The following is a 25,944-nucleotide window of genomic DNA, read 5'->3' as shown; positions in this document are numbered from 1 at the left end:
CATCTGGTGTAATGCTAAACAAATTGCTAGTTGTTTTTCAAGAACTTGTATTTTTGCTAACTTTTCAACTATTGGTCATACATCATAAAACTCAAAAAAACATGTGCATTACTGCTCTTCTTACATTAAATCACAATACTTTTATACCAAAAAATCCATTTAAATTGGAATGTGAGAGGTGGTATGTATTCCAGTGAAACACAAGCACCTGAGCAAAGTTGTTTGAATCTTGCACAAAACACAAAAAGTTTCCAAAATGAAAATTTTATTTTTGGTTAGTAGCAACAGCTTCCTGCCAGAGGATGTTAGTTGCGAAACAATTACACAATTGTCACATCACAAATTAATGTGTTTTGTCACGTTTGATAAGAACATGAACATGCGGGTAAGTGGCCATGTTGGATGACTATGAAAAAAAAACTGTACAATTAGTGAAAAATTTACGAAACAGGAAAACACGAAGTTGGAATCCATTGCTGTTTCTCGCACAAGAATTTCTCCATGAAACAGCTTCTACCATTATGTTTTTGCAAAGAGAATGTTCAGGTGTTTGAATCTTCAGGTACTTAGTTAAATGTTGTCAATAGAAAGCAGCAAACAATTGCAGAAAAACTTGAATACCAAAAAATAATTATACCAGAATGAAAAGTCTCAATTTTTACTTGGCAGCAAAATATTTGTGTGGTGGACAAATTTGGAGATGTGGTAGTTTTTTTTTTTGCTGCAAACATTTTTACAGTCAACTGGCAAACTCAAAGTAGCTTTTTCTTGCAGCTAAGTGAAAAAATTTTAACACAAGTTACAGTTTGAGATTGCGAATGAAAGAAAATCAGAACTTTAGATTAATTGAAACCAGAAAATTTCAGTGAGTGAATTTAAGCAAAGGTGACATTATTGTCGTCTCAGGCACCGGTCCATTGACGACTCAGGCTTGGCAAGAAACAGAAGGTAAGCACCACGAACGACAAAAAACTTATATTATAACTTATATCTGGTATTTACAAAAGCTGAAAAAACACTCGGACGCAAATTGACGCTCTGTCCCACAAGGCAATGACTTGAATCCATGAACTAACTTGTGATTTTATATATTGTTGTGCCGCAATCTTTACAAACATGTTTTTAAAAGGTGGCACTGTTAGACTGAGCACAATGTACCAAGCCTTGTCACAATGAATGTGTTTCATTATTCTGAATGAAAATGACCACATATTTTGTAAGCGAAAGGTCAAGCGCAAAAGAGACACACTCTAAATGATAGAATTTGGCTTTGTACACAAACTGTAGGAAAACAATGGAAAAAAAAACAAGAATAAGAAAATACCTTCAGCAGATTTCCTGTAAAAAATGCAACTTGCTTGAAAACAAAATAGTTAGTGGTAATAAAATTAGAAGAAAAAAATAAGGAACAAAAAAATACAAATTATGGAGTTGTGACATCACAAGGTTGAGACTCCGTCCAAACCATCTGTGAAAAAATAGTTTTTAGTTTGAATCTTATTTATTTAATCATACTATTAGGTTTAATAACATAGTTTAGGGTTTAGTGGATCAGGTTCATAAAAAAAAAACATTAGCCACAATCTATTTCAATTCTGATATTTCAAATGTAACTTGTTCATTGTTCAAAAGCAGAAGGTTTAAGGTAAAATTTCATAATACATAATTGACATTAAAACATCCAAAAATCGAGTTATATATGCTGTTAATGTTTCTGTTACCTGCTAAAGCATGTTCTGCGACACTTAAACAAAGCGAATCAAGTCTTGTGTTGATTTCGCTCGGTGCCTCATCATTTTCAGTAAACACTCTGAAAAAATGCTGAATATTATAATAGTGAACCAAATACAATACAAACTAACAGTTCAACTACAATACAAACAATGTGGTGTCCTTCAGATAATTACAGTCAAACTTCGATACTATGCCACCTTGCTATTATGCCACCCTCGCTACTATACCATTTTTGATCGTCACCAACTAAATTCAATAGAAAATATATTTACTATGCCACCCCTTACCCTTGATACTATGACACATGAGAGTACAGTATTACTGTATTAATGGACTGGTTATGGATTGAAAAATTGAGCCTTCTGACAACTTTCGGTTTGAGCTCATGATAAAACAGAGAAAACACGAAAAACAAATCGTTGAATAAACAAACGTGGTCATGTTAAGAGGTTTCACGGCTTTGCAGCGAGTTATGTAAACGCCGTTCTGTGCTTGTGTCACGACAAAACTAACATATCTTGTTTGTTCTATGCACGATCTATCCGTTTTTTTGTAATAAATTATACTGTATACTGTACTTTATACTGTATACTGTAATAAATTATAATGGTACAACACAACGTGGCATTACAGTACATTGTCACATCACAAGGCTATGTTTAAAAACAACCCTCGCTATTATGCCACCCTCGATACTATGCCACATTCTCTCGGTCCCAAAGGGTGGCATAGTATCCAAGTTTGACTGTATACATCTTACAAGCCATTACTGTATGCACACACAGATAAATCTGATCAGTTAAGCAACGACTTTGCAAAGCTTTGTTCTGCATTTATCCATGTGTCTGTCAGAATATAGACACTTTGGTAACAGATGCGGTTGGGAGTCACAATCTTTAAACAATGCAACATAATATGCAATTAACTGCATTTGTCTAGGTACACTTTTAAATTGGTTGGTCTTTTTTGAGTTTATATAATCATCCTTCACATCTGATCTGGTCCATGCACTGGTCTTATAAAGGTCAAAATAAAGCGTACCTTTGCCCCAGCCTTGGGTCATAGGAAGCAGCTTTCCTAGCGGGGTCGATGTTACCAAGGTGACCCCCACCAGAAGTATGTCCATTGCCATACCAACCTCCCATCTGCATGAAATATTGCTATTAGTGTAAAATATAAAATTAACAAAATATTGATAGAATAAAATTAATATAATACTGGTACCATACTAAAAGCTTAATTTTGATTTCGAAATTTAATTTAAAGGCAAAAATGAGTAACTGGTAGTAGTTGTAATGGTATCTGATAAAATATGAGATCTACAGTCTAAAATGACATTTAGATAACCAATAAAAGGCAAAACGTTTGACCATAACCAGCAGGTGTGGTGCCTGTGTATATGAGTTTGGCACTTACATATACTCTGTGTGTGACTAAATAAGTATGTGTATATTTTCATAGAACAGTTTACACTATTTGTTTGTATTTTCTATGTGTGTGTAAGCTTGACACTTTATTCGAAGTGTTACTAAAATTATGTTTATATTTTCATAGCAGTAAGCTGTCACAATATATCTAGTTGTGTAAATGTGAAACTGACTTACATTCTGAGATTGAAAACCCATCCCCATTGGTCGGAGTGGGGGTGAAGCGAGCGGGTTGAGAGGGCGAGGGTTGGTAGATAGTTGGGGTCCAAACGGGGTTCGCTGTCGTCTTTGCAATGGAAATCCAACCCCTTGAGGTCTTTTGATAAAAACATTTATTAGATGATAAATTTTTGTGGGTTAAATTTGATTGCAAATTTTTCTACCGTTGTGGTCCCGGAGGTCGAGTGTTTCTCGGCAGTGATCTATACATTTTGTTTACTTGTTGTTTCCACGATCGTAAGCGCCGCTTCTGGACTTCTGTGAATGCCTGGATGATAGAATAACAACATTAGTAAAAAAACTGCAGTGCAATATTACTAGAACCAATTGCAACTTGTGTACAAAAAATATGCATTTAGTAAATATACACTCAAGAAATTTATAAAATGCCCTTATTTAAAAAAGACATTTTCGGCATGTTTAGAATTAATTTCAACTCAGTAAACAGATCAGTAACAGTAGGCAAATCACATATATTTTTAAATTCCAAGCAAATATATTCAGTAATTGAAAACCATAACTCACTGCATGTTGCAAACATCTTTCTAGCAACTTCATGTACAACGTTATGTTTTCTTCATCTGGTTTTGACACAAGAAGTTGGGTACAGGCTAAAGTAAAACAATATGTTTGTTATGACCAGGAAAAAAATTTTCATGCAAACTTGTGTCGAAAATTGGTAATTACTTTGCTGCACCATGCAACTGGTATAAGCAAATAAAGGCACAAAAATAAACATTTGAAATTAACTAAGATTAATCTTAGAAAGACTTCTGTCGTGGGTTCGAATCCCAGGTCACAGTTTTCTAGTCTGTGCCTTGTCATATGCTTGGGAGACTAGCTGATTTGGTACAACGGCCTGGCGTAATAGGCCTGGCGTACTATGATTCATTTGAAATTAAAATTGAAACATGAAATATTTAAAAATACTAGTTTATTAGCATAATGACCAGATGTCACTTTTTAAACCAGATTTATATATATTTTTTAAAAAAACTAAGCAAATCAAGGTAATAAAAACATTTTTTCTCAACTTGAAACATACAACATGAAAAAATATTTCAATAGTTGATCAGAAACTTTAAACTTACCTTTCCCCATAACTTTGGTGTAAAGGGCTGGAATATCTCCTTCTTCAATATTTTCCTTTTTACCACTCGCCCCTGACTCATCCGTTTCAGGTTTTTTCGATTCAAATCTTTTTATCGGAGTCTGAATAACTCCTTTCAGTTCAAGCAATGCAGCTCGCAAAGATCCACCCCCGAGAATTTCCTGCAGAAGTCAATGTTTCAGTTTACTTCAATGGCAAGATGACCAATCTTGTATGGCAAGATTTCACCCAATACATGTATTAGGGATGTGCCAAAACTGCAAATGTTCTGTTTGGTCGAGCATTGAGCATCTCACCTTAATGCTCAGTGCTCGGCCGAGCACACTTGGTGCATTGTGATGTCACAAACATTCCCAATTCCATCTAGTTTTGTAGCGGTCCTAGGTTTTTTATGTCACTAGCGATACGGTAAGCTGTAGAGACCCCTGAAATACGAGCTATTCCAACATCTGACACACTTCATTAAACAGTCATTTTTGTTTTTAGATACCCTTTCGAAGACTAGTTTCGAATAAATTGGCATGAATATGCAAATTTAATGCTCGGATCAATTTGTGCAACTGCTCGGCTGAGCACCGAGCATCAAAAATAGCGATGCTCGGTACCGAGTACTCGGGTTCTGGCTCGGCTCGGCTCGGCTCGGCCCATCCCTACTATGTACTTATATTTATATATATATTATATGTGGTAAACCTCGGATAATCCAAACCTGTTTGGTTCATAAAAATTGTCCAGATTAGGTGAAGATCCAGAACCGATGTCGATTAGTTCAGGCCTTACCACATTACAAATCATTTGTACCTCAAGTTTTTGGCCAAATTAGATCCGGCTTAACCAAGATTTACTGTATATACTGTAGTCCTGGAGCTAAGTTTTTTACCATGCATCATGTTCATTATCAGTACCATCATTACCAAAAGCAAATGGTTTCTAAACCAGTGCAGACTTAAAAAAAAGATATTAAATATCTGGAAGTTAGTGGTTTGGTTCATATTCATCTTTACCAAAACAGTGAAGGTCAATTTAGAATAGGGATTTTATATTTCAATTCGTGAGATCATGCTGCAGATTACCAAGTGATTTTCCATTAAACTTGAACTGCTGTCATTTCAAGAGATCAGAGAAAATATGAGGTTTTGTGTACCAGGGAAACTCTTTGATATCAAATGCCTACTTACATTTTCAAGTGCCTGGAGTTGCTTAAATCTTTCATGTAGTTTTTTGATGCTTAGGATGATTTTGTTTCTAGCTCCTTTTGTGACACTCTGTTAAAATAAATAGACAAATGTAACAAAGTAAATAGAGGGAAAAATATTTGTTTACTGGACTTTACTTTAAAGTTTAAATAAAGGAACTTGCAAAAAAATCAGACAAAAATCAATTTTTTTGTCAAAATCACAAAAATCACAACTAAATGTGTAAAAAAGAACTTATTGCATTTAACCAACCAAAAATACATCCACTGTTATAATCATATTACAAACACATACACACACATAAAATCATTGCAAGAATGAAAAGCATTTCGAGGTATCAAGTGTCAGTTTGTTTTCACTGGCTTGGAGGACTTGCACATATAAGTTTTGTTCAAGTCAAACTTCTCTGCAATCCAAACGCTCCCAACACAACGAAATCAAAAGGGCAGACTTCACACTAGACCTGCCATGAATTGAAATTCCACAAACCCTTACACCCACCCTAAAAATGTCTGTCACAGTGGAAACAACCCCTTAGACCCACTAAAATGACCCACATAAAGGCGAAATCGTTGGATGACAGGATCTACATTCCACGCATCAAATGAATATGTTGTTTTCGGGACAATTTTAGGCTGAAATATGTCCTGTAAGGGCATGACTGCTTTGACAAACAAGGTGTGATGTGCATGACTGCAAATGAATAAAGCAACACAATGAAGAGATTCCATTGCACGCCTCACTTAGTTATGCACTCTGTGATGTCACAATGACAAATAATGTGGCAGAAACTATGTTTGAATAATTAGTGAATAATTTGCATTTTGCCATTAGCCGACAGAAATAATTCGGTTACAACTGATAATTAGGCAAAAACATTTAAACATGTTTAGAGTTTACTGGACATATATCTTTACAACAAAAGATGAAAATTTAACTTCCAATTTAAATAAATTAATAGTTTCAAGAATTAAAATAATTTTGTTATCTTATTGCCTGAAACAACAAGATTTTTAGGGCTTTGACAACCATTACTCAGTTCAAACTAATCAATTTAAACCATGGAAGGCCCAGATTTAAACAGAGACAAACATAAGTTGCGAAATTTACACATCATTATATGACACCATGTCACAAGACAAAGTTAAAAGAAGGTTATGTCATTTCTCATATTCTTTAAAAAATCACCACTAAGCAACACATGACAATTGGACCATTCCAAAACACTCACAAAAATACAGAAGATAGAGAAAAGCACTGCAGCAAAAAATGTCACAAGCCACATAATGCTGCTGGTATTTGTGTGGGATGACACTATTAAGTGACTATTGACCCGATCTACGTGAATTACCACCCTATTAAGCAGGTAGGCCACAATTTAATGGAATCTTCGTGGGAACTATCGGATGGTGTGATACCCCCCACTGAAAGATTAGTCACTCGGTAAAGTGTGATGTCATAATAAGGGGCAGAACGGAATCGGAACAATGTTTTGAAATATCGAGTTACCACCGACGTGACAAATCATCGCGCGATCTTTTAAACTCACTAATTGAATTCTAGGCCGAGTGGAATTCTAGGCCGAGAAGTTGAGCCTTCAAAGGGAATTGGGGAGATTTTTGATTACAGTGTACACAAATATTCACAGGTATTAGGGGCAGCAAAAGGGAAAATCCACACATAAACTTTTCACTTTGCACAAAAACATCTGTAACTATTTTAAGAATTTTTTTCAATCAGACATGGTCAGGTTCTTGAAGAAGAATTCATTGCCCTATATTGCCATCACAAATAATATAGCATCACAGTAACACTAAACATCATAAAAATTGAAACAGATCTGTTTAACAAGTGTTACTAAACCATAAACACACTTGGAAAACAAAATTTTAGGTTTGTCAGCTTTGAAATTAAGTCTGAATAAAAAACAGAAATTACCTTTTCATCGAGTTTATCTGGTGTTAATTCCATCATAGCTTCATATGTCATTTGTGAGAATAGATAGTCATATTTGTGGAGACGAAGGGATTTGAGCCAAACTTTGACATCTAGAAATGTTTATAGTTAGATATATACAGTATTTCTATACATATAGTTTAGAGTGCAAATAAGACAAACTTCTGTACATCGTAAACTTTTATTAAAGATATCAGACACCGCTATTTCAACTTTTTTTCATCTAATTACACAGTAACTATATTTGCTGATAAAATGTATTCTATAAACAACGTAGTAAGTTATGAACAACAAATTTTGATAAAAAATTTCGAAAAAAGTTTTCTGCAGAAGAATATATTTAACGATGAAAACAACAGCCCTAACAGACATAAAAAGTCACATGCTTTATTGTTCATCAAACTTGATGAAAGATTCGTACATAGTGTTCTAAAGTGTAGAGCAGGCGTCTCAAACACGCGGCCTGCGGGCCGCATGCGGCCCTCCAAGAGTTTTTGTGCGGCCCGCAAAGTAACTTTTAGAAGTTATGTGTTTTACTCAGGCGGAAAACCCTGTCAGATCAGTAAGTTTAAAAGATACAATCACTTTCTATTGGTGGTAGATGCAACTTTTTAATAGGAAAAATCGAAATAGATCCTCTTTAGAATCAGCAATTGCGATTGTTGCGTTATTGTATGTCATTGTTTTCACACAAAGCAATAAAGCACAGTTGGTTCTTTACTTTGTTACACTGTATATCTGTTTCTTATTGTGTTTTTTTAGTGTAGTTAATGGCATAACTGAATATTTTACTTTTAAATCATGCAATACTTTTGTTGTCACGTTACACTGTAACAAATGTTTCGATAGTGCGGCCCTCGACTTACTTAAAAGTTTGTTTTTGGCCCTTAAAGCAAATTGAGTTTGAGACCCCTGGTGTAGAGTCTCTTCAGTAGTTTACTCATATTTAGGTGCTAAGCACATTCACATGTTTTCAACACTTTATATGGGAGTACCATGACTGCTTAGTGACAAATATAATATAAGCCTCACCAGCCATCCCATCTGCAAGTTGTTCGTTTGTGCATGTTGATGCCGATGGTAGAGAGGTATCGGGTAAAGAGTTGGCGGTGGCACTGGATGGTGACGAGATGTCAGGTTGTGACGCACAAGCAGTCGCAAAATCTATAACGTGGCAGACAAGAAATGAGAACTGGTTTCAAAATGAAATGTGTGAAATACGTAAAAATGCTACAAAAATCCGAAAAAGCTATACATGTAAACTATATCTTGTAATGGCAAAGAATTTGTAAACACCATTAGAGATTGTTGAAACCCAAGTAAAGACACTTTTATAACTTAAAGGTCAATGCTCACAAAATTTGCAGACAAAAACATATTTTTGAAACTCTTACAACAAACAATTTACCTTGCAAGGAATTGGTTAACGAAGTTGACTTTTCATTCACAACGTTGTTGTCATTCCAGTCATTTAAACCATTTGCAGTTACTCCCAGCTCAAGCGAATTTGTGTCTGTTTAAGCAAAGTAAGTTAACAAAGTTCTTAACAGCTCATATTCCATTGAGACAAACTATTACTTAGATGGCTGGTGAAACTTTGGTTTTTGGTTTCAATAAGCAAAACTTATAAGTATAACAGCTTTGACAGTTTTCTACATACAATATTTTATTTTTCAACCAAAATGGTGCTGTTTTATCAGAGGCCTTTAACACAAAACCCAAAGTTTCACACTTCAAGATAACCTGCATTTTATACCACATTGTGTGTTTCGATAACTAGTGAAGTTTCCTAATGGACAAAACCTCCAGGAAGAAACATTTTACTTGTTTTCCATCTTACTTGATGAAACTTCAGGTGATAGATCTCCCTGTGATGAAGGGATTCGGTTTTCACTTGACATCCGACCATCGAGTCCAGACATCCAAGAAGTGAGCAAATGTCTCTCCTTGTTGTCAAATGCAGGGTGAATAAGGGAATACGACAAAAGCTGTCTCGACTAAAATAGAAAAGACAAAACTTTAAGCTCACTTTAATATTTTTCAAAAACAAACACACCAGGAATGTTATGAAATTCCAACTTTTTTCTGCTTTAATTATCTTGATCAATATATTTCCACAATTGCTAAATATGATGATTTTTTAAAGCTTTGGTTTCATGCAGTTTGATCTTAGCAAAGCCTTTTTACCTCTTCAAGATATTCTGATCTTTCAATCGCAAATGCGAGGACAGTTGGTAAAATTTGCAAGTAACGATTTTTTGCTGTGTCATTTCCAGGACGCAGAAGTGGTAAATGACTCAGCAGTTGGTCGATGACTGTTGACTTTTGTGGCTCGGTAAATAATCTTGAAACGAACTCTGCAAAAAATAAAACAGTTGAATTTCCGCATCTTGTTGTATAAAAAAGTTTCTTGATGAAAATAACGGCCAAAATAAACGTAAAAAGCGACATGCTTTATTTTTCAAACTTTTTGCAGATGCTCATGCCATCATCAGTGATATGAAAGCCACATTAAACACCAATAAACTTATGAACAGATCCGTATGTATTGTTTCAAAAAAGTTTCCATTTAAAAAAAGTACAAAGTCAAAAAACAAGAATGTACATATATATCGCTGTTGTTGACAAACAGAAATACTACAAAAAACATGTTTGGAAATAAAAACTTGTTTTGTTCAATTAAGAATTTTTTTGTGGTATAAAAATGTTCAAGAGAATGAACACTTCTTGTTTGACACCTTATTAAGAGGAACAAAATTGTTTAGCACAACAAAAGAGCAGAGGTCAAAAAGATCGAGTGTGAACAAATGGCACATTGTAGGAACCTCCTGCCTGTATCATAATTACACAGTAAAGCAGGCAATTTTCACTGTGGCCATCAATTAGCGACATACTGTGAGATGCACTTGACACCTGGCAATGGCTTGTTGTCATTAACAAATTAAATGCAAGAATTTGTGGCATGGTTTCTAGGAAAGGAGTTTGAATTAGGTGTTAGTCGAAACAATTTTAACACCAATTATTTTAGTGCATGTTATATATATGGTTTCAAAGTTTGGTATAAACAGGTCAAATTCACAACAATTTAGATTTGAAAAACTGGAATGACAAGTTTCATTGCAATGTTTTAGAAGTCAGGTCATTTTCTGACACCCTTTGACAGTGAAAAAAACCACAAGTACATATATATATGTAATTTTTTACATTTAATATCATTTAATAAAAGACTTTTTGCTGTGTATATATATATATATCCAGTAAAAAGACCACAAGGGGTTTGTCAAAAGCTTTGATCAAATTTTACTAAACTAACTGAAACCAATTTTATGAACAGACTATTGATTATACTAGCATACAGAGTAACAGAACAACAGAACAACAAAACAAATGTATAATTGTATGTATATATATATACATATATATATATATGTGTGTGTGTGTGTGTGTGTTTATATTATTAATGTCTTATATATATATATACATGAGTCATACATGAGTAATGCAATGTAAGATTTTTTCTTACCATCATTATTTGCTTCCTCTTCAATCGGGTAAAGCTCGTCACAATCATTCAGAAAATGTTCCAAACAACGAGCAAGAAACTTGGCCTGGCATTTTTTGACACGTTTCAGCAGCGAATAAAGGGCAACGGTTTGTTCGCATTCGTTCCAGTTCTTGAACCATGCAGCTAAAACCTCCACCTTAATGGAAAACAAACAGAAATATATTGCTGACAAATTTATTAAAACATCAAGTCAAGGATGTAAGTTCAGAAGTCCATTGCTATAAGGCTCATTAGTCTTCATCCACCAAGCAACGAACTGGGTGATTCCAGCTTTAAGTTTCAATTACAAGTATTGCATCAAGTCATTCATCAGTATGCATCTATATTTTGCCTTGCGACATCATTGGTATCTTATTCAAATAGAATCTATAGCTAACAAATATAAAAACTCCACTTGCAATATAAAGCCAGCTATCAATGTGTGGATAAATGTATTTTTTTTTAAAATTTGGGTCAATATTTGTGACACAAACTGTTAGGAATAAGATTAAAAACAATTTTGTTACACCAGAAAATTGCTGCACTGCAATAAAAAGCTTTGAAAAATAATTTACAGATTTTTAGTTTTTTATTAAAAATTAAGTCTTTACCTGATCACTGAAAAGCATGATTGTGCAGAAGCTTGCTTAGAGGGCACGCAAATAAAATCCAACAAAACAATACGCGAGTTACTCAGATGCTGAGCAAATAAAAAGGCCTATAACATGTTATCTACATACAGTTCCGTCCATGTTCTGAAATGAAATGGAGATTAATATAAAAAAAGTCAACAAAAATACAATAATTTTATGACTATATTGTTGTAAGTCTTTTATTTAAATGTCTTAGTTCCTTATTTTGTTAAAAAACCTCATTTTTTAATTTGCGGTATTTTTTTAATCAAGATTTTTTGAGTTTTATATTCTCAATTTTATGGGGTCATGAAAGTATACCAGACCCAATTTTATGTCTAACTAAACGCGATTTAAAAAACAACAATGACTGTGGATCCTCACTTCAATTATTTCATTAAGCAGTTTAATCCTCATTTCATATTAACTCACAAAATCACTCTGATAAACAAAACATCCATCAACAAAAATCATAAAACTTGGAAAAACAGATATCAAGGTAACATACCCTGGGAATTAGTAATTACATCGGGTGCAATAGTTTATTTTTTTTACATTGACAGTTTAGCAGGTATCAAATATTATTTATTCTTCTAGTGTAGCGTGACATATGCTTATTTTTAGCAGTAAAGCAACATCATAAACCAAAATTTCAGTGGCTTTGTGTTTGATACGAAACAACACGCGACACAACAGTTATATTAGTTGTATGTTTAGCAACAATTATAAAAGTATACTTCTATGCTTTTTCTGTCTGTACAATCAGCGGTTAAATCGATTAACTAACAAGCTAACAACGAAAATTTTAGCAATTTTACAAATTATTTCGCAACTACAAAAGCAAAATCCCAACAATAGGCAGAAAAGTTTGTGACTAATCCGCGACCCCAGGGTAGTCCCATTTTCGCAACAAAAATGATTTCTATTTTAATGTTCCTTTTTTTAACAAATAGATCATCCTAAAATTTAATTTTGAACGTGAAAAATTCATACGCGCAATCATTAACTTAAAGTTTTTTGTAAACACATTTAAGTAACAATGTTAGCGATTGCATTAAAATGTGTGTGTGTGTTTTTGTTGCGATTGCTTAACCTGCTAGAGAGCGCTAACGAGTATAGTATCGCCCAGTAGTTCTCAAACTTTTTTGTTGTGACGCCTCTGGAAAAGTTTTCTTGACCTGCGACGCACCAGCAAATAAAAGTTAATGAGGAAACTTATTATTAAAGTTGTGTTTATTGATACAACAACAAAAAGACACGAAACGAAACTATTCTGTGACGCCCTTGGAAAATTGAAACGATGCACCAGGGCGTCGCGACGCACAGTTTGAGAACCACTGGATAGCCCTTTCGCTATATTGCTCGCAATTTGCAAAAGTACGAAGTACCCAACCACCATTTACCAATCAAAACGCCTGGAGACGGTTTGTAACTTGTACACGAAACGCCAAACACGGCAGGTTCGAACCACCATTAGCTCAACTAGCAAAAATACCCACAAACTTATTATTTAAAAATGCCCACAAAAATGTTGAGTCAACAAAGCACCGTAAAACCCTGAACCTTGTCCAACTCAACATGCATGAAATTTCTCACATAGAAAAACAAATTACCAAAACAATTGTAATTTCACGATTTTACTACGCAACCGAAACTACTTCCATGCCTAACACTGGCAGCACGACCACCCACTGCAGTTATCATATTTAATGAAAAAGGAATCAAGGCTTGATAAAAGCTGGTTGGTCAAAACATCCAGTAGTCAGTCGCAATTGTCGTGTTGCTTGGTTGGAATTAGTGGCTCGATCAAAACAACAATTAATATGTTAAGAATAGTTTTGGTCAGTTTATTTTTGGTTTCGTTTATTGCACAAGGTAAGTCTGCCTTGTTTGGTATAATATCAAGCGTTCATTATTTGCATGTTTTTTTTACAAAATAGTAAGAATAAAAAAGTACTTAGAATGCATAAACCACTTACAATTGTTATGTCGTTAAAAGCTTCATCATAGCGTTCTAATATAACAAAGCACTATATCATTTCACAAAAATATGTTATTAACGTCTTAAACTTTAGTACACTTGTATTTAAATCAGAAAAGTACAAGTGTGTTTATTCACCTGATGGTAACAATAGCAAAACGTGCCTAAACATTAACATGTTTCATTCGGATTTGAATATTTTCATTTGATAACTTTGAAACATATACAAAGTTCAGTTTTGTGTGCAGCCACGGCGGGCCAGTGCAAGTTGCAGAAGATGACCAATCTTGAAGGAGGCTACTTTTCCAGTCCCGGATATCCATTCTTCTACAAGGACAACCAGAAATGTCATTATTCATTCAGACCTCCGGATGGTTACATTGTAGCGTTGACTTTCATCAACTTTAATACTCAGGACAAGATTAATGACAAACTCACTGATTACGTCAGGGTAAGTTGATTTGAATCACGATTGTTTGTAAAATTTGTAACTAATAAATTCGTTAGGTCATTTCAGATTAATTAAAAAGTTCGCTTCCGGCAAATTTGATTTGAGAATAAATTTACACCAACACAGAAGTTTCAATGTTAAAATAAAGTCGATTACAATGAAGTAAAATTAAAAACCTATTTGGAAGATCAATAATTTGATTCGGGCAGTTACCAAAATGCTTTGAAGTCAAATTTTACCACATATCAAAGATGGAGGTAGAAAAAAATGGCAATTTTGAAACAAAAAGTTCGTGCAAAATAGTTTGTAGACTAAATACAACCTAACAACCAAATAGAATGACCTGATGAGTTTGTTGCTGAAGTTTGCAACTATTGTCTGGTCAGTTAAACGTACTGCTGACGTGATGTGTTAATTCGTGATGATAGGAAACGTGACTTGCAAATTACGACAGGATGGGCTGGATCGTGAGAAGTGACATGTGACTGGTTGAACGGCAAACGTTGTTGGATGTTTTATTCGAAAAGTTTAATTTTTTATTCGGAAAGTTTAGGGTTACTTATTTTGCCATGGTAAAAAAATGACTATTGGCTGTTTGTAAAAGCAACATGATTTAGAGCTTACTGGTTCGTCCAACAAAACAATTTTAAGTAAGTTACTTTACGATTCTTTAAAGTCTCCTAAATCAAGGGTCGGCAATCTTTTTTGTACTGCGGACCGTTTTTAAAAATATACCTTTTCAAAACTTTAGTTGCTTAAAAGAAAGCATTGTCATTAGCACATGCATCAAATCCCCAAGTTTTCAACAAAAAACTTTTATGCCACGTTAAACAAAATTTTTAATAAATATCTTTAAAAGCTGGCTCGTTATAAACTTTTTTGGCAACTCGTTCTGTTTTCAGATTTTCGATGGACGCAAATCATTAAATCCGAAACCGCATTATTTCTATGGCTTTCCTGAAACCCCATTCACTTTCATATCAAAGACTAACAGAGTCCGTCTTCGGTTTGTTTCTGATTATTACAGCAGAGGAACAGGTTTCTTCGCATCGTATCAATGTAAGTTGGAACATTCTTCTTTTTGGTAAAAATAACCGGCCCAAATAGACGTAAAAAGCGACATGCTTTATATTTCAAACGTTTCGGCAAATGCTCATGCCATCATCAGTAATATGAAGGCATCTTCTTTTTGAACATTGAAAAAATGAAAACGAATACAAATTTAAATCGTATTTTAAAAAAAACCGAAAAAGTGTCAAATAGATATATTTCAATGTGCTTAGGTACACAATTCACGGTTTCAAAAAATGTGACATTTTTTTACCTGCCAATTGCGCTTGTTTCTCGCCTTTTTTGCTGCTTGTACTGGTTTTACGCCCTGCTTGGTTTGTCATTTACTCATTTGAGAATGACACAAAGTTGCTGTCGAAACGAGATGTTTTACACAAATATACTGGCTTGTTTGTTTCTTGTTAGATATATTTTCAGACAGGAAAAAAGAAGCAGATAAATACATAAACAATTGGTATTTGCAATTTTGTGGTTTTAAGGTAGTGTTTAACGCGATGTGTATAGAAATGTTTAAAAAACTTTATTTCACTTTTTTTTGTCAGCCACAATAACGTAACAACCAACAAGCTACTCTATAGCATACAAATTACAAACCGACAAATTATATCCAGTCATCGACACCAGAAATCATTGTGACGTCACAGCAATAACAGCCAATTCGAACAACACGATTGTCGAGTCTTGTCTCAACGTCACGCATGGCTACGCACGGGAATGCCAGACCAACTGCAGTTACGGATATATAAGGAGCGCTGAAACCAATGAAACGGTTGCCCGATGCGTGGACAGTAAATTTACTGAGATGGAAAAATGCGAAATTGATCCGGAAATACTTGAAGATTGCCAGCAAAACGGAACAGTAAGTTGAATGTGTTATTTTTTTTTCTTTAGTGAACCCTATAAAATAAAACCTTTTGTTCAACGAGATAAATTCATTCCACTGTAATCATTGTCATCATTTAGAAAATGAAAGGTATTGTCGTTTGATGAAAACACATTAAACGTAATAACCAAACTTGTTCTTTTTTACTTTAATACTTTGAACTTTAAACTAGAATCTTCCAGCTTGACTTAATGTTTTTCATGAATCTTATTTTAATTTACCATTAATGTGGAACAAAATGAAAAGCGAATTTACTTCAATAGTTTTTCAACGCAAGTATTACCCTAAAAAGAGTTAAATTTATTTCGCTTGGTGAACATAGCGACACAATTGCACTAAAACAATCACCAAGCTGGAAATCGCTGCGCAACGTTAAAACGTTATGGAGCGCAAAATAATGAAGGGCACAATTGGTTGAATAACACCAAAACGCGCTGCAGCTACACTTTGTTATAAATACGTTAATAGCCACCTCCAAATGTAGACAAATTTGTCATTTTCCAACAGGACAACTGCCCGTATTCGGTTGATGAAATGGTTTCATATTACGAATCCAACCCAGTGAACGCCAGTGTGGAAGACTTGGGTGAATGGAAAGGTTTGGAAAAAATATTGAAGGAGAAAAAAGTTGACCCTGGAAGAAGCAGCGAACTCGGGGAGTTTTGTAAGAAGCATCTCTGCCACCGACGCGGTGGTGTGTACGCACCAGATTGTGGAATAATGCGTAAGTGAAATAACAGGGAAAGAATTAATCATTCTCGTGACAATTAGCCTATAAGTTACTCAATCTTTAATTTCACCATCATGTTCCAGGCAACTACAAATGGGTTTGTCTCTATTGTCGCTGCGTGTTCCGATGTAAAGGAAAACTTCAAGTCTACGAACGATAAGCCCTTAATGACGTCAAATGTATATACGTCACCACAAGTGGTTTTAAGATTACATCAGAGCAATTTCATCAACATTCTGAACACGAGTGCCAATTTTACTTGTTTTGTTAATATGCATGAGTTTCCGCACGTATTAAACCAGTGGTTGGCAACCACTGTCCCTTATGCTTTTGGGGTTAAATGCTTTAAAACATAATTTCTAGGTATAGGGGCGTCTTGTTGCGACAAAACAAGCTCATAGTTCTCATTGAGTCAAAGTTGCAATAACATTATTAAATGCAGCTGGTCCGCGATAAAGTTTCAGTGTTAGTGGGTCCATAGTGCAAAAAAGTTTGCGGGCCCCTGTTTTATTTTAAGTTGTAGTAGAGATGATCAAATGTTAAATTATTCAGGTAGATTATATTTGCTAGCTTAATTGGGCTACGTTTTTAATACTATAAAACCATAACTAACTTGCTACATGGAATGTATTTGGTTTATTAAACAATGTTGTAATATGAGTCCATAAATTACTTTGCGTGTTATCTTTATCACACGTGCCAAGGATTGCATCTACCCATGATGTAGTAAGTTATAACTATGTTTGTTAAAACTATATAAGTTCTGTACAATATTGTCCTCAAAGTTCTACCTGTATTGAAACTTGTTTTTATTTCTTGATGTTTGGTTTGCGGCAAAAAAATAAATTCATCAAAAGAAGAGTTTAACACTTTCTGACAATTGACGTAAAGCATTTTCGGGAATGACAAACAAACAGATGACGTCATGTAATTAATCGCGAATACATTGTCAGTATGTTGACATACAGCAATCCATCAATAGTCAGACATATCCTTATTTAAAGGAAATTGAAATGTCACTTAATTAGCATGAAGCATTTCGCAAACTAAAATCAACAAGTTCTTGTGGCAAGATTCAAATATTGGATGAATGACGTAATATAAACAAGTTTGAGAAGCGGCTTAATTAAAATCTGAACTTCCTTGTATTTTAACACTTTCATTCTGACAATCAACAACATTTAAGATCGTTGCCGCGCATAAAATAAAACTTATCAAATGTAACTTCTTTTACGGTATTGTTGAATTGGTCATATAATCATGAGACCAAAAAATTAGCAAAACATTTTTTAGAATTCAGGATTACTACCACCTGTATGTTTTGACAATTTATGCACAGAAATGCTACGGACAAGTATGATACGAAAGAATATGCAAAGAATTGCTCCTGGTAACGCAAGACAAACGGTGTTTTAAAACATAGAAATTAGTCAAATGGACATTTGTTTTTCAAACACTCTTTTGTGCATTTTTCATAATGTTATTCGGTGTAAGGCGAACGAAACAAATTATTACAAGGTCAGTGTTTGACCTTGTGTACCACGAACATAAGAAACGATTCTATTGCCATGACAACCACAAGGGCAATAATCACCCCCGAAACCCAGGAAGGCATTTTGTTGCAATCCTCATAAATACACGGTGACTCAGCATACTCGGCTTTGACGTCACGTTGTTGACGATTTCTATGCTTGGTTGAATGACTGTTTCCGCTCGTAAATATGTAAGGGTTGTCCTGAAACGGTTAAAAGTAGAAGACTTAAATATATAAGCTATTGCTCCCGGGCATTATATCAAGTTTATAGAACTCTTTTGGCAATTGTATTTTTATACCGACGTTTCGACGTCCTATACAGGTCGCCTTCATCAGGGTAAATAACACTGAATGCAACTAGTACAGTGCACGATAAACAAAGGAGAAAATTCCCTGATGAAGGCGACCTGTATAGGACGTTGAAACGTTGGAATAAAATTACATTTGCCAGATGAGCTCTACAAACTTGGTATAAGACTTAAAGTTGATGAAAACAAAAACGTCGTAGAGTTTCGATCTATTAGATTAACCATTGTGGGATTTAAGTATTTGACAGTTTCTAGCCCATCAACAGGCTTCCAAGGAACCGTGCAAGTATTTAAAATAAAATTCATAATGAAATGAAGCAGTGTTGTTTGTACAACTGGTTTCGAAATTTATCCAAAACATGTTTTTTCCAAATCACGCCAGTTTCGAAACAGTTTCAAACCGAAACAGTAAATTTCCTAAACTTCCTCAAGTTAAATAACATACCACCGTTGGACACTTGAGGTCGCTAATGGACCATTCTTTTGCTTTTTCGCCGATCGGTTCCATCTGGAAAAAACATTGACTTTTGAAAAGCAATGTATGCCTTTACATATTTTGATATTTTGCAAAATTAATCAATCAACAGATGATAAGTGACATATGAACAAAGATGGTATTCCATTCCAAGTATTACGTCACAAGCCAACAGTGTTTGTTGTGACGCAATAAACATGCAGCTTTATTGCATCATAAACACGGAAACGTGAAACTACTCACCATGTTGTTCCAAACATTCAGCGCTCCCATTGCATGTCCTTTCGAACTGAAGTGGAAACAATCCGGTGCAAAAAAACTCGCGTCCACTTTGCCATCCTGGAAATCAAAACACCGTTGGCTTAAGCTTAACTTGACCAGAAAACACTGATTTTGAAAACAAGCTAAAAGGTTTTAATAGGGTTCATTCTGAATAACGAAACGAATCAGACAATCTTTAAAATAATCTATCATAAAATTTTAGTGCTGGTTTCAGTTTATCATTTTTTACCCAATCTTCAATACTTAATTCCTTATTAATGTTTCAACGTAATTCGATAATATGTAGAAAATAGAAGACTTTTTTGCTCTTTAACGACAACAAGTGGTGAAATATAGCCATACCTCGGTCACCGGAAGGACTGTGTTTTCGAAAAACGGCTGCAGAACAACAGTAAAGTCGTCACGTTCATCATAAACTCCGCTGTCAATCAATTCTGCCAGTTGAATCTACAACCAACAAATAAATTCAAGCATTTCTGATAATATTTGTTAATTGTTAATCTGTTAAAAACTAAAGGTGCAACGACATGCTTTATTGTTCAAGCGTTTAGGCAAATGCTCATGCCACCATCAGTGATATAAGGGGGCACATCAGTTACACCCGTTTGAATAATAAAGCGAAGAGATTTTTTTGGTCTCTTTGGACCGTTATTTTTCTCTTTAAAAGCTTTGTCTTTGAAAATGAATAGGTTTTTGTGCTTAAGCCATTTGCACGCTATGGTCAACTTATATTTTAACAAGTTTCCTACAAAAACTTAACTTCCTTTACCACCATGTAACTAAACTAGCCTACATAAGGTAGTTAAGCGTTTAAAAAGTAGCCTACATCTTTTTTTCTTGTCATGCAAACGTTAATGCTATAATAAGACATTTGGGGTTACTTTATGGCAAACTGTACCACTTGCCCCAACATTCACCGCAAATCATATACCTGCTTTCCAACGCATAGTATGGACAGCTTGTCGTGTACCAGGCACCAATTCTGGTCGTAAAGCGTGGACGAGCAATAAAACCACGATATTTATGCGAATGTAAACATTATTGCACGAGTGTTTCAGTACACAAGCGAATTTCGCTAAATCACGCCGTTTGACATTTTAACTCACTAAATGAGGATTTGATTTTATTCGTGTAGATGATTATAATTTTTGTTCTTCGCATTTAGGCAAATAATTCAAGGCCGTAGTTGGAACAAAAACACAGCAAAAATAAACTATACATTATATTACGTTTACATTAAGAACTATTTTTTTAGATTAGTTTCATTGAATTTTTAATAATAATACCTAACCCCAACCCTAAAGGCTTAACCGTAGGCACATTTTGAGACATATCGTTTTCAATATGATTTGTGCTCTTTGCGCCAACTATAAAAAAATAGCTAAATGTGCGGCTGCATGAGTTATGGTGTTAGTAGATTTTCCTCGTCTCAAAACGTGTAACTTTTGAAGTTTCGTCAGATCTCTGTTGGTAAGTTGTAAATTATACAAGTAATATATCTTAAACTTAGTTCAAACAAACTTAACCGAACCCACCTTAAGCTTACAGCCACATGATGCACAATTAAGTCAAAGTGCTAATTTAGTTTTGATTCTCATTGCAACTAACTTGATAATCTCTATTGATTCTCTTCAATTCATCATCATTTCTACCGCTCGCCACGTAACCACAGAACAACTGTTGTGTGACGCCACAAAGGGGATACGCGTTGTCGGCGTCGGCGACTTGAGGAAGAAGATAGATTTCGAGAATTTGAATCACTTGGACAATTGTGCGTGGAACCTACGAGTGGAACAAACAATAAACGAAGGGTTTAACCTCATGCTTGGTAAATATTTCAGCATTTTTTTTATCTGCAACGTTTTGTTTAACTGGGCTAAACAAACTTGACTCATAGCAAAGAAACGTTGTAGCACAAATGGACATAAACGACACCAATGCTGATGGACTTGAACATCTGCCAACGTTAAGAAATAAAGCATGCCTGTTTCGAGATCAATTGGGACAAGCATGCTTCTTACAAAACTTATGAATGGATCAATGTACAGTGTTCTAGTAATACAGAGACCACTCACTAACACATATTGTAGAATGGTAAAAAAAGGGTAAGTTCTAATAAAACAATATATTGGAGTGATATAAGGTAACAACAGAATGGTGACGCTGTTGTCAACGTGTCACATTTCTATTTCCTGCTTTCGGTAATAACTACCAAACAAGCAAAAGCAATTACTTCGGCTTGAAACAAATCCAGGGCCTTCTTAATGTCTCCCACGTAAGCTTCAGCAGTTGTACGATTTGGATCATTACCAATTGCGCACAGATCATTGCCGCCGATGAAGATGGAAATTAACTTCCAGTCGTTCTCAAAACTTGTTCTCTGGAAAATAACAAAGCTTAAATGGTTTGATTTGCTTGTTACTATGATGGGTATGTGGTGTTGGATAAAGTTAACTTGTTGGTCATTTGTTAAACCAGAGTTGTAAGTCGTGCCGGGTTTGGACTTTGGTTTTTGTATCAAACGGGCCTAATTCGGACTTGACTTCACGTTCTGTGTCCGTAATTTCAAAATGTAAATTAACTAACTAGCTAGTTGCTGAAATTAACCTAATGCCTAACAGCCCTAAAACGTCTTGTTCTCAGAACATTGAAATAAAGCTCCTCGCGGTCCCTCTGAAATCCCGTGGCGGAACTCTAAGGGACCGCATACCTCAGTTTGAGAACCGCTGACCTAAATCTATCTAATGCAGTGGTTCTTAACCTTTTTTCCTTGCTGCACCCCTTACCAATCAGCAACCAATTTTCGCACCCCTTTCCAATTACCAACCAATTTTCGCACCCCGCTGGGTTTTTGCATTTATATATAATAGACCTAACCAACCTTAATGATTCAGACTCCCCGCACTCCCTAGGAACAGTTCCCGCACCCCTTGGGGGTGCGTGCACCCCTGGTTAAGAACCCCTGATCTAATGCTTTGTCACAAGCAACCAGGCTTACCGAGTCATTTTTCAGCAAATTCACAAGGTTCTGTGCTTGGTCCAACATGTCACTGATGAAAAAGCAAATATAAGTAAACATCCATTTGTGACATACAGTATTTTATTGCAAAGTATAAAATGCGGAGTACTGCTTTGAACTTGTGTTTCTAAAGTGTTTCTAAATCCAAAATTCACAAAACTTCTGTCAAATGTGTCTTGGCCAGTGGTGGGATTCAGCCGGTTCACACCGGTTCTATAAAACCGTCTCACGAAATTTTATGAGATCAGCGAACCGCTTACCATTACTGGTTACTGTCAATGGACTTTTTGTGACAGAACCGGCTGAAAAATATGACTTTTGTGATAGAACCAGCTGACAAACAATTTGAATCCCACCACTCGTCATAGCTTTTAGGTCAAGTAATAGTACATGTTCCAATTTTGTTCTTTAAATATGATCTTACTGAGCTCTCCCGCCAGGAACAGCAACATTGAACCAATCTTCCTCCCTTGAAGCGTAACCGAGACCGTTGCCGACCGAATAACCTTTAATATCTGGGTTGAACTTGCGCAGGATGGCTGAGTAAAAAGTTTGTAATTTACAGATCACGACAAAGGGAGAAAAGGTGTTTAATATTAAGATTTTGTCCTTTTTTTACTTGGAATAGAATATCAATTAATAGCATAAAAGCTAATTCAATTACACCCACCCAGACTACACTTTATAAATACTCCTTTCTTCATTATAGAGTGACCTAATTGTATTAAATTTAACTGTTAATTAAAAAAGACATGTTTGAATGTTCGAAAACAAAGTTTTACGTAGTACGATTCAAAGCAAGTGTTCTCAGTGGACTTAGACTTACTTGCTAATGTCATCGACGTTTCAAGCGATTCGTCGCCTCCACCAAGCCATGAAATCCCGCGGAATTGAATCGCGATTCCTGGGAGATAATACGCTCCTGCACCAGTTCCCGCCTGAAAATAGAAACCGCGTTGAGAAAGAAACCAGCAAGAAAACTTAATGTTTTTCTTGCACCAATTTATCTTACCGTTAATGAATCGCCAAGTGCTCCGAGTACATCAATGTCGTGTGGAGTTAAAGTGTGTACTGAAATAAAATAATATTTTAAGTTGATTTGCTGCAAAGTGTTTATCACCGACCAAAAAATGCGCGCTCTTTACTTGTTTAAGTTTAAGTTAAACATAACGTGAAATTCTTTAAATACTATTTTAACGCCGTGCTTTTAATATTACAACCAATCTCGTATTTCAATACAACAAAGTTGGAACGACGCAACCTTTTAAATTCTTACCAGTTTTCTTTTGTGGGGGAGATTCAAAACTCACATTAAAAAATATCTCTCTCGGCGTGTTTCTGCCAATTTCATGAACAACAACCTGCAAGAAATATAAAGTTATATCAATGTTAGAAAACAAACTATTTAAACTTCGCAACCGAGAAAGGCAAAGCCATCGTGTGATTACATGCGTTTTTGCTTTTGAAGTTGATGTACATTCACGAACTCGATCAGCCCCTAACTGAACGTGGATCAAAACTCAACTCTATTTTACTTTTTACATCCAACCCGTTTTTAATAAGTTTTTATCTTCCTCAAAACCTGCCGTTTTACTACTTTCACTTGCTTGGCATGTTTGATTGGTTTATAGACAGTGGACGCTAATGAGGTCGTAAGTTATTCATCATTAAACGTTTGATATTTGATGTTGCAACGTAAAGTTTTTTTTAATGGCCATTTAAGAATCAATTTGTAAAGCATGCCTTGGGGAAAACTTGAAGCGTCACAAACCATATTGTGTTTACACATATAGGCTGTGTCGACTAGCAGCATGATTAAGTACATTTGTCCCATCGTTTGCAAACAGATTATTTACACACGTTTAAAACCAGAATATATAAAATAATCACCTGGTCATTGTCTGCATCAAGTTGTGTTTGAAGAAGTTTAAGGTTCTCCAAGTAATTTGTCCAATCAGTAGATGCGTCGACAACTACAAATGCGTTAGTGCTTTAACTGATTTGTGTTTAAGCGATATAAATCTTTATAAAAAGTAATTTACCTTCAATTCCACTCCCCATTGTCGCGTGCAAGACGCAAAGCATACACAAGACACTTCTTATCTCCATTGCGAATATAACGTAACCTTGCTATATAGCCTGTATTAATTGTTATTTCTCGATGAAACAATTTAACAGATTTGTGCATCAAATCATCAATAAGATCCAAATAACAAAATAAAATTGTTGTTCACGGATTTTTTCCGATATCACGTGAAACTTTTAAGTCTCATTTTCAATCAAATTTTTCAGTACATGTGGAAATTATGCTCTCCACTTTCTGCACTGCATAAAATTTTACATAGTCCTACCGTACAATTGTGTCGTAGTGTGTTTTTACCAAACGAGTTAAACTATTGTGTTTAAGAAACTTTTTTGAATGCAAACGTTTTATTTCCCCCCGAAATTAGCATTTTCTAGTACGAAAGCACTATCTGTAAATAATCAAACTATAATTCAAAAAAAGAAAAAAAGAAACTTGAGCACTTAACTGATACTCCTGCCGATGCTCCGTGTTACTGGATCATACCAGGAACGCGTATGCATGAGTTTGCAAGCTTACAAACATGGTTTTAGGAGCTGCACCAAATTTAACGACACATTTACGACATTCTGCAATAATATAGCCACACTCTTCAGAGTAAATGTATCGGAATTCCGAGATTAAGGGTTTATCGACCTCGTAATGATACCGATGTATTGACACAAGGTCAAAGGTCGTGGAAAAGGCCAGAGCTACTAACACAAGAACATACAGGTCAGGGCCTGCTAATTTCCCAAAGATGGCGCAACAGAGCAAAGGCTTTTGCTGTGGCAATAATTGCTGACTTAGCAATTTGTTGACTTAACAATTTTTTTTCACGGGGTTCGAACCCAGGACACTCCCGGGGACGAGTTTTTTTATGTCTGTATATGGGTCAGGCGCGCCAGACCATTCGGCCAAGTTCCTGCCCTCGACTTAACAGTTATTGCTATAGCAAAAACCTATGCTACGTTGCGCCACCTTTGGGAAATTAGCAGGCCTGACCTGTGAGTTCTTATGTTAGTAGCTCTGCCGCACAAACAGCAAGACAGAATACTTACGGCATAGAAATCATATGTAAATATTTGTAATTTAAACTCGCAATGTTTTTCACGAATTGTTTTAGGTTGTTTGGTGATTAAGTCCCACAATTTTTTTTTAATTTTTAATTTCTTTTTATAAAGCAAGAGATAAAACCAAGCTAATTTTGACAGAAAATATTTGTTTCGCCACTTGGTCGTATTTCTTAATCACGTGACCAAATCGTCTGCGGATGTTTTGCACAAATTGTGAAAGCGGGAAAGTAAGGGTGTTATTTAGGCAAAATCC

The 25,944-nt window shown here is 35.2% G+C and overlaps 3 protein-coding genes across 3 annotated transcripts; 1 reads left to right on the top strand and 2 right to left on the bottom strand.

The window, feature by feature from the left end:
- Positions 1-248: 248 nt before the first annotated feature.
- On the bottom strand, positions 249-11,968 carry LOC145218064 (protein Smaug homolog 1-like). The gene is made up of 15 exons (XM_080085455.1): positions 11,799-11,968; positions 11,167-11,344; positions 9,831-10,000; positions 9,484-9,640; positions 9,052-9,156; positions 8,676-8,807; positions 7,626-7,735; positions 5,670-5,756; positions 4,472-4,652; positions 3,906-3,991; positions 3,545-3,648; positions 3,339-3,477; positions 2,776-2,879; positions 1,722-1,810; positions 249-1,468 (listed from the first exon to the last, which is right to left on the bottom strand). The coding sequence occupies exons 1-15, from the start codon at positions 11,814-11,816 to the stop codon at positions 1,440-1,442; spliced, it is 1,689 nt and encodes a 562-aa protein (XP_079941581.1). The 5' UTR covers positions 11,817-11,968; the 3' UTR covers positions 249-1,439.
- Positions 11,969-13,598: 1,630 nt separating this feature from the next.
- On the top strand, positions 13,599-17,769 carry LOC145239188 (uncharacterized). The gene is made up of 6 exons (XM_080102475.1): positions 13,599-13,694; positions 14,049-14,251; positions 15,154-15,310; positions 15,934-16,181; positions 16,713-16,929; positions 17,019-17,769. Exons 1-6 carry the CDS (start codon positions 13,643-13,645, stop codon positions 17,093-17,095), a joined length of 954 nt encoding a protein of 317 aa, XP_079958601.1. The 5' UTR covers positions 13,599-13,642; the 3' UTR covers positions 17,096-17,769.
- Positions 17,770-18,057: 288 nt separating this feature from the next.
- LOC145209013 (phospholipase B1, membrane-associated-like) lies at positions 18,058-25,535 on the bottom strand. Its single transcript, XM_080079262.1, has 14 exons — positions 25,085-25,535; positions 24,596-24,692; positions 24,444-24,526; positions 23,830-23,914; positions 23,566-23,624; positions 23,380-23,491; positions 22,978-23,092; positions 22,533-22,584; positions 21,768-21,914; positions 21,143-21,316; positions 19,877-19,981; positions 19,496-19,591; positions 19,223-19,285; positions 18,058-18,670 (listed from the first exon to the last, which is right to left on the bottom strand). The coding sequence occupies exons 2-14, from the start codon at positions 24,660-24,662 to the stop codon at positions 18,455-18,457; spliced, it is 1,374 nt and encodes a 457-aa protein (XP_079935388.1). The 5' UTR covers positions 24,663-24,692; positions 25,085-25,535; the 3' UTR covers positions 18,058-18,454.
- Positions 25,536-25,944: the final 409 nt, after the last annotated feature.

This window comes from Phallusia mammillata, chromosome 1 (genome assembly GCF_965637545.1).
Source record: "Phallusia mammillata chromosome 1, kaPhaMamm4.hap1.1, whole genome shotgun sequence".
Taxonomy (NCBI): Eukaryota; Metazoa; Chordata; class Ascidiacea; order Phlebobranchia; family Ascidiidae; genus Phallusia; species Phallusia mammillata.
The sequence above is the reverse complement of the archived record's forward strand: the minus strand, read 5'-3'. Positions and strand labels throughout refer to the sequence as shown.